The sequence below is a fragment of the Pyrus communis genome, chromosome 3 (assembly GCF_963583255.1).
Source record: "Pyrus communis chromosome 3, drPyrComm1.1, whole genome shotgun sequence".
NCBI lineage: Eukaryota > Viridiplantae > Streptophyta > Magnoliopsida > Rosales > Rosaceae > Pyrus > Pyrus communis.
The window spans coordinates 21000673-21009630 of NC_084805.1; the positions used below are offsets into that span (position 1 = coordinate 21000673).

The 8958-nt window shown below is 39.2% G+C and overlaps 1 protein-coding gene across 2 annotated transcripts; it reads right to left on the bottom strand.

Annotated features, from left to right (window-relative positions):
- LOC137728737 (transcription factor UNE12-like) lies at positions 1-4109 on the bottom strand. 2 transcript variants are annotated; one of them, XM_068467490.1, is made up of 7 exons: positions 3579-4109; positions 2695-2814; positions 2482-2547; positions 1486-1551; positions 822-899; positions 495-739; positions 1-326 (listed from the first exon to the last, which is right to left on the bottom strand). In XM_068467490.1, exons 1-6 carry the CDS (start codon positions 3912-3914, stop codon positions 509-511), a joined length of 897 nt encoding a protein of 298 aa, XP_068323591.1. In that variant the 5' UTR covers positions 3915-4109; the 3' UTR covers positions 1-326; positions 495-508. The 2 variants fall into 2 exon arrangements, with proteins under 2 accessions (XP_068323591.1, XP_068323590.1); XM_068467489.1 differs by having other exon boundaries at positions 1-739.
- Positions 4110-8958: the final 4849 nt, after the last annotated feature.

Genomic DNA, 8958 nt, shown 5'->3' on the forward strand with positions numbered 1-8958 from the left:
TTTTCAAACTAAACAACTATTATTTATTCTTTATCCCACCTTTATATTACATTCCTCTAAACATACATAGGAAGGAAAAAAAAAACAATAATGTTCATATATACTCATCTAAATCCTTTTATTAGGTAGGTCCCACAACCCACTAAGCAAAAACAACAAGAGAACCTCCACTACAAAAGGGCTTTCCATCATTTTCCACTACTCCCACCATTGATGCAAAAAAGCAGAGCATATCAAGTGATCTTTGACAATTCCTCTCCTTTTGACTTGAAGCTGGCAAGACATGGAGGGCCAGCTCTGTTTTTTGAGAGCATTGACATCGATCCCTGTTTTGACAAAAGTTGAAAGCAAAAGGCTTTTCAACAACTATGGCATCTGACTTTGAATGCAATTTGAAGCTTAAGATATGGCAGGTTGGAAAACGACCAATATGGGAGTGGGACCCAAGAGCATCTAGTGAGTTTTCGGGTGGGACTGCGGGAATGCATACCTACCATTTTCTGGGGTCTTAGGAAGGAGGGTTCATTTCAGGCTTGACAACGCTAGAGGTGTCCGGTGATTGCGTGTGGTAAATTGCTGAGGCCAGTGAGATGGGCATGATGCAGAGAGCCTTTGATTGGAGGAACTGCATTGCAGCCCCAACGTTTTCTTCCATAAGCTTAGCTACTTGTCGTTCTGTGCCATCATTAGACCACTTATCCCACGCCGGTTGGTTTCTACCACCTTCGCCGCCTTCTTCCTGCCATTAGATCAGGACCATGTTTGGTTATAAGAAGATAGAAAACAGACCCTAGGAAATATAAAATGTTATCATCTATTACCTCAACGGAAGATAGTGGAATGTCCGTTACAAGTGGTGCCACAGCACCAGCTCCGCCCAATCTACTCATGCTCAAAACCTGTAATGGATATGACTAAAGCATTAATAAGAAAAGAACAAAAAACCTACACTTCTTTCATTATCATAAGAAGACCTACTTCCACTCTATGCCCGCACGCCTAACAAATCAGAATGGTCGTTTTTTTGGGTCCTAAATAATTGGTCAAACAGACCAAAATAAAAAAAATGAAATCTATCCTTTCGTTGTGTTGTTCAATATAACAACAATAATTTGATTCGATATCTTACCAAAGAAAACAACACACTTGTATGAACATTAGGAAATCTGAAACCCACCCTCAAAAAGAGGAACTAACTTCCAGTATTTGATTGCACAACGAATGTCTATGGAAAGTATTCAGTTTTTTTCTTTACTATGCTCAATCATGTGGATTTTCTACCAGTTTATCAGAAAATGTTAATATCAAAGGAAAGTAAGCCTTTATGGAATAACAATCGCTTAAAAATTAATGACCATAATAAGTACAAAAAGGTTTCAGTAAAAAATTGAATGTAAAACAGACAAAGATGAGAGGATTGAGTAATTAGGAATTCTATCATGTACGTGAAAAAGAAAACATGCATTAAACTTGAAACAACTCTACCTTTACTTGGAGCCTTAGGAACTTCACGTAATCCATTATCTCATCAAGCATGGCAGCTCTATCCGTCTGCACAAAACATAAGTACATAGAATACAGATGATGAGGTCTCAAGAAGCCGTAACAATATGCAAATCCATAAAGCACCAGCATTGAAATTATTTTGCTACAGCATTTGTCAGATAACCAGCTTCTGGAATGCCATTAGTATGTTATCATTAAAAAATGTATGCATGTATAATCACTAAAAATGTCACAAGAAACCATTGTGTGGATTAACAAGCTCTATTGAATTCCTGAACTTTAACTTATGAAGAGTAATTCTCAATCACCCAAACTATTAGGCAATGAAGCAACCAGTCGTAACATTTTATTGGGGACAACATATTCAATTTCTTAACTTCATAGTCCCAGAGACCAAACTATTTTTACACAAATAAAACTATCCTATGAGTTGGAGGAATCATAATATAAGGTCAGTTCTGTAAGCACTATTTCCACATGCATACCATCTCTTTCATTATGTTTCTAACGACAGTCACAACATGTAATTTATACATCCATAAAATTTCTTCGAATGCATGCAACATTTGCGACAGCTTAGTAAGTTGCAGAAGAAATTATTTTAAGAAAAACTGATAGCTGAAAAGAGGTGAATATTTCTATAAACTTAAGAAGGATTCAGTCCCCAATTTTTTCATTCAACACGTCAGAACAACACTTGAGGTAGAGTACATGTCTCTGAACTTTCTGAACAAGACCACCATATTCACTACATCTAAGTTGGATTTATTACCCGGGTTTCCAAACGGGTAATCTCTTAAATGATTTAACATATTATCAAATTGGTAACAATTCAAGTTTTACTGGGATAGCTTGTGCACAACTTTTATCAACTTGTAGAACAAGGGAATCCTTCCTTCCCTTCGTACTACATAAAACAACATGTTTCTAGTTAGCGTGAAATGAAAAACACGACATGAAAGGAGTGTCACTGACCTTATTGACGCTAGGAACTAGTTCCTGCAATGCTCTGATTCTTTCTGCTATTCTTTCTCGGCGCAACTGCACAGAAAAGGTGCGAATCAAGAATAATTCCACAATAATCATAAAGGAGGGAAAGGAAAATAAAAGGTACAAAATTAAAATTAAAACATAGTTTCAGAACATTTCCAAGGAATTTTGTGTGTGTGTAAACTATAGCAAACTTACCCGCTCGGCAATGCTGTGTGGATCTGTGGCTTGTCCTCTTCTAGCTCGCACCCTTGGTCGCATTGCTGCTGGATGCGGTGGTGCAGCAACTGTATTTGGGATTGGTTGGCCATGGAAAACCTGTAAAACGATATGGTTTATATGACTAAGGCCAGTTGTAACGAAAGAAAGTGGGCTAGTTCCTCAACAACGCACAACACCGCAAAACCCAAAAGGTAAATTACATCAAACATTTTCAATAAAATAAGCTGGCCTATCCAAGTTCCGAATTTGCATAACCAAACATCATACTTATACATACATAGTTAAAGATTAGTCACGAACTTCTGTTTCCATAATCCAACATCTTACGAGGAAAGCAGAAATATTATTCTTGGTCTTAAGGTTTCGAAGGCCTGCCGGAATTGTACTCAATTGAGAAACAGTATTACATAAAGTATAAAACATTTAATCACCACAGTTAGATACTCTCTCTCTCTCTCTAAAATCACAAGCAAACCCATCACTTTTAACATGCTTCCATCTTCTCTGACATCAGAATGCTTAAGGATAATCGGTTTTTATGCCAAAAAATTGTGAGTTTTCTGTTTGATTCTGGCCAGCCATTTAGCACCAATTTCTCTCAAGTAACCCAGAAGCATCCTCTTGTAACTTGCTTCTTGTCAGATAGCACTACTTGACTCTCACCCAATCAATCAAAACCCCATTGCTTATAAGTTTCCAATTTTCCTTGTTTCCATTCCTTTGTCTTCTTGCTTATTAAGCAAGCAAATGAAACAGTTAATTAAAAAAATTGATTAACTTTATAATTAAATCATATGAAGTGTTAAACTGTAGAATTAACAAAAAAAAAAAAAAAAAAAAAACACCCAAACAAAACTTACATTTTTCACAGATGAGCCTCGACTATCAACGACGTCGTCTTGGAACCGATTCCCGCTCCCAGAAGCCTCCTCGTGCTTCAAAAACCCAGCTTTCCCCTGCTCCAAGCTCAACCCCAACGGAAACACCCCTCCATGGAACCCCCCACCGCCGCCGCCTATGTGGCCTGAGCCGTTGCCGGAGTTCAGCTGCAGCATCATCGACGCCTGAGACACTTGACCTCCGGCCAAACCCCCATCGCTTCGCGCCAAATTAGCATCGGCGGAAGCGAAGTTCTGAAGGCCGAGAATTTGCTCGAGGAAATCGTCGGCCTGGGCCTCCGAGGGGTTGTTGGCCATGGGAGGAAAAGGAGGAGGTAGTGAGCGAGTAAGGCCGAGTCGAGGTGAGTCGGTGGGAAGCGAGTTAGGGTTTATGAAGAGAGCAGCTACATGCAACAGAGAGAAATGGAAAAGGAAAGCTTTGAGCTTTGGGCTTTGAGAGAGCTTTTGAATTTTTTGCTTTGAGCTTTTGTTTTTTTGCCTGCTCGGACACGGAATGAGCGCAGAGACAAAAGGTGATGGTGGCTTTATCTGGTTAAAAATGTTGCATTTCTGTAAAAGGGGCTGCTTTTTGCAAAATTTACCTTTCTGTACCATTGTATTATTTTACCTTTATGTTTGATTTTGCTGGTTGGGTTTTTTCGTTGGTTCTTGGCGGGCAACTATTTTGCCGCCCAATGTTAAGTGAAGCCCCATCATATGCAGGCCCAACATCTTAGAATTATGGACTGTATTTCTTTGTTAAATTTGATTGTTTCTTGGACCAAATCGTGAAGTAGGGGGAAAACAAGGTAGGGACAACGGGAAGTTATTTTGAGGTGTCTCCCTGAGACGTAAAATCAGAAGTTCTGCTAGTTTAGATGTTTTAACGGCAGTGGTTGACGGTGATCAGCTTCGTCGGCCACAATGAGTTGCCTCAGGTGGAACTGCAGGGGGCTTGGGAACCTTCGTGCAGTTCAAGCGCTACAACGGTTAATATCAAGCAAAGATCCCATAATTGTTTTTCTATGTGAGACAAAAAGTAATGTTGCTCAGATAGAAAAACTTAGAAAGAAGTTGAATTTTGATAGAAGCTTTACAGTGGCAAGCAGAGGTCTCAGGTCGATCAGGTGGGTTATGTGTGCTTTGGAAGGACGAGATCGATTTGAATTTACAATTGTATTCTCAAAACCATGTATACTTGGATGTGGGCGGAATAGGAGACGTTGATTGCTGGCGGATCACATGTTTCTATGGTTTTCTAGCAGTTCGTGATGGGTACAAATCTTAGCAACTGTTAGATGCGTTGCGGGAAAATAGAGACAAACCTTGGTTATGCTTGGGCAACTTTAATGAGATTCTACAAGCTAGCGAACAGGAAGGGGGCAACCCTCGAAGAACATCTCAAATGAAGAGTTTTCAAGATAATGTACTAAGATGTAATTTAAATGACCTTGGTTTAGTTGGCAATAAATTTACTTGGTTTACTATTAGGGATGGGCATTAAGGTCAGACAAGGTCAGGCAATGGCAAACCAAGTTTGGATGGAGCGGTTTTCGAAATTCAAGGTATTTCATTTAAATAAAACCACATCGGATCATAATAGGGCAGAAAAAAGAGTTAATGCGTAAGCTCAATATGTTACTTGAACAAGAAGAAATGTTTTGGCGGCAACGCTCAAAGGAAAATTGGTTGAAATCGGATGATCATAACACGAGATATTTCCATCAAAAGGCTAATCGGAGACAAAGAAAAAACTTTTGTATGGGCTTCAGGATGAGAAGGGTGATTGGCATGATGATAAACCAGGAATGGAGAATGTTGTGGTGGATTATTTCTCGAGGTTATTTAATACAAATGGGGAAGAGAATATGGCCACACTAGTTAAGAATATTGCGCCTAAAGTCACACCTGAAATGAATGAGGATCTTACGCAACCTGAAACGGATGAGGAAATCAAGTCTGCAATTTTTCAAATGCACCCTACAAAGGCTCCGGGTCCGGACGGTTTAACACCAGTTGGTGTCGACATCTGTAATGGAGTTAGGTCCTTACTGCAGTCAGGGAGGATGCTTAGGAAAGTGAATTTTACACACATGACTTTAATTCCCAAGGTTAAAGATCTAAAGATCTTCAGCCTATCAGTTTATGCAATGTATTATATAAGATTGTAGCCAAGGTACTTACGAATAGATTGAAATGTATTATTCGTTAGATTATATCGCATTCCCAAAGCATGTTTGTTCCGGGGAGGCTTATTTCCAATAATATTACCAAAAGTTGTCGAAAGAAATGGTCTCGAGATAAGCAATGAACCTTACCAAAAGTTGTGTGTCTTTTAGCTCCAACCTCACGGACATAGACCAGCAGCTATGAGTCGAATTCTTGGGTGTGCAACGAGTGGCCTTCCATGATCGTTATTTGGGTTTGCCTATCTTCCTTCGTAAGTCCAAGAAAGAAACGTTTGCTTATGTGAAGGCTTTAACGATGATGATCGCTAAGTATTGGTGGAAAAGTGATCCAGGAAAGAGGAGAGTGCATTGGTTATATTTATGTATATTATGTAAGCCCAAGATTGAAGGTGGTCATGGCTTTCGAGATTTTTATGCATTCAATATTGCACTACTATCCAAGCAGGCTTGGAGATTTGTCCAGGGTATAGAGTCTTTTGCGTGTAGGGTGTCCAAGGAAAAATATTTCCCGACAACTAATTTTTTGAATGCTCCTGTTAAAGCTAATGCTTCCTATTGCTGGAAGAGCATTGCGACAACAAGGAGTGTTATACACAAAGGTTTGAGATGGCAGATCATCAGTGGGAAGGAGGTGAAGATTTGGAAAGATAGCTAGATTCCTAGGGAACATTTCTTTCGCGTTATTACCCCATGCCCAGCAACTTGGGGATTAGAGACCATGGTGGATCACCTAATTTGCCCTGATATGTGACGGTGGGATCAAGACTTGCTGAACCCCGTATTTAACGCGGAGGAAGTGGAGCTAATTCTAAGCATCCCACTTAACTTTCGATCCACTTGTGATAGACTTACATGGCATCATGAGAAAAATGGCAAATTCTTGATATGTACTGCTTATCATGTTGCTCGACAAGATGTGTGTTTGATGGTGTTGAAGTTGAGCGTTTCAGGGCTAGTAAAGATGAACAAGTGTTTTGGAGGCAACTATGGGGAGCTCGGTTTCCTAGAAAGGTTCAAATTTATGTGTGGCAAGGATGTTAGGATAGTATCCCCACACGTACAAAACTAGCAAGAAGAGGATTGTTACAAGATATAGAATGTGCTTTTTCTAGAAGCAACCCGAAAACTGTTGAACATGTGCTGCGAGGCTGTGATTTTGCTGCTGTGGTCTGGTTGGCAGGATTGGGGCTCTGAGTCCGAGAGGTACTTGTAACTAGTTTCAGAGCATAGATTTTGGGTGCTGCACAAAAATGTCAAGGCAGGCTTTCAACTTATGTCTTATGTTGGTGTCAAGTATTTGGGGTGCAAGGAACGCACTACTTTGGCATGCAAATATTAACCCCCTTCCCCCAACGGAGATTTTGATCGCGATCGAAAGTAGGCTTCAGGAGTATCACAAATGGCATTCTCCAGATGGATTAACTAAAGCTCAGACACGATAACAGTGGACTAAACCGTACTTAGGAGGGTTGAAGTGTAATTTTGATGGAGCATGGCATGAATGGTCGCATCGGGGAGGATATGGTGTGGTTATATGTGATTGGGTGGGCAGTTTTATCGCTGCAGTTTTCTGGGCCTTTTTGCCATGTTAATTCACCCCTACAAGCTGAGCTGCTTGTTGTTAGAGCAGCAGAGCTACTAATGGAATTCCAAAGTGCTACTTCGAATTCGATTTTGGAGGGAGACTCAAGTGTTGTGCCTGCAGCCGTGAATCGTTCCAAGGATGATTGTTCATTATTGGGACCTATAATTAACGACATCAAAGGAGTTTTATGGAGCATGGAGGGAACATCATTGAACTTTGTGCATCGGGAAGCGAACAACGTAGCACACAGGCTAGCTCATGCTGGTTTGGGTGTTTCTAGTGAAGATAGGTGGGTTAAATCTCCCCAGTTTTTATTTTAGATGCTTTGTTAGAAGACAATCAAGTGTAACCGTTTACGTTACGGTGAAGATAGCTATTTGTGCGGGACACTCTTTTTCCCTTAAACTAGGTTGAAATTTCCAACAAGGTTTTTATTGAGACCCATTTTATACGCATTTTTCGTATTAATGAATATCGTACTTTCTTCATAAAAAAATAAAAAATAAAAAAAAATAAAGAGTCATTGCTACATATATGCTAGGACCATTTTTTTTTTACTTTTTGTAGAATCACGCTAAGAATTTACAAGGCAACATATTAGGTGCACCGAACAATTTCCCCTCTTCAAGACATTACTTTTACAAAATATGTGTGTGCTCTCCCAAAAACAGAACTTGAAATTAACTCTCAGAACCAGGTGGTCCTAACTGGGGATGAATTTCAAATCCGCATTTCACAAGGTATGTCTGAGTTCGATTCCTGATGTTTGTGTATCACATGATGGTAGCCATGAAGAGGCTGAAATGTCTTTATAAGTCTTCTCAATCCCCCAGAATGGTGGACTTCATGACGAAGCCAGCATTTGGTCCCTTTATTTATTTTATTTAACACTGAGAACCTAAAATAAAAAATCACAAGGTCTAGTGGTATTCCTCTTCACCTGTAACTGAGAGGTCTTAGGTTCTATTCTTTCCAAATGCGAACTTACACCATATTATTGCTAGTCCGTTATGAGGCTAAACCCATCCTTTTGTAAATAATATCGTATGTGAAAATAAAAAAAGAGAGGAAATTGTAGCAATGATCCCTCAACTAAAAATTTATTACCATTGGTCCTTCAACTCATCAAAATGTGTAGCTATGATATATTTTGACAACTTCATCAGAATTTTGTCAAAATAAGTTAGGTTGGAAGGATCATTGCTACAATTGGAGTCCCTCAACTCATCAAAACGGGTAGCTATGATCATTTTCGTCTACTTCGTTAGAATTTTGTTAAAATGAATTATGTTGGAAGAACTATTGCTACAATTGAGTTAAAGTTTGAGGGGCCATTGCTCCAATTGAATTAAAGTTGAGGGACCAATGGTAATTGATTTTTAGTTGAGGGACAATAGCTGCATGTTTTGATGAGTTGATGGACTAATGGTATTGAATTTTTTGAGATACCATTACTCTAACTGAGTAAAAATTAAGAGATCATTGTTACAATTTACTTAAAAAATAATCTAAAATCACAAATTTTTTGCCCAAAATAAACTGAAAAAAATTTCATTTGGGGGAAAATAAAAAATTTGCTGAATTCAAC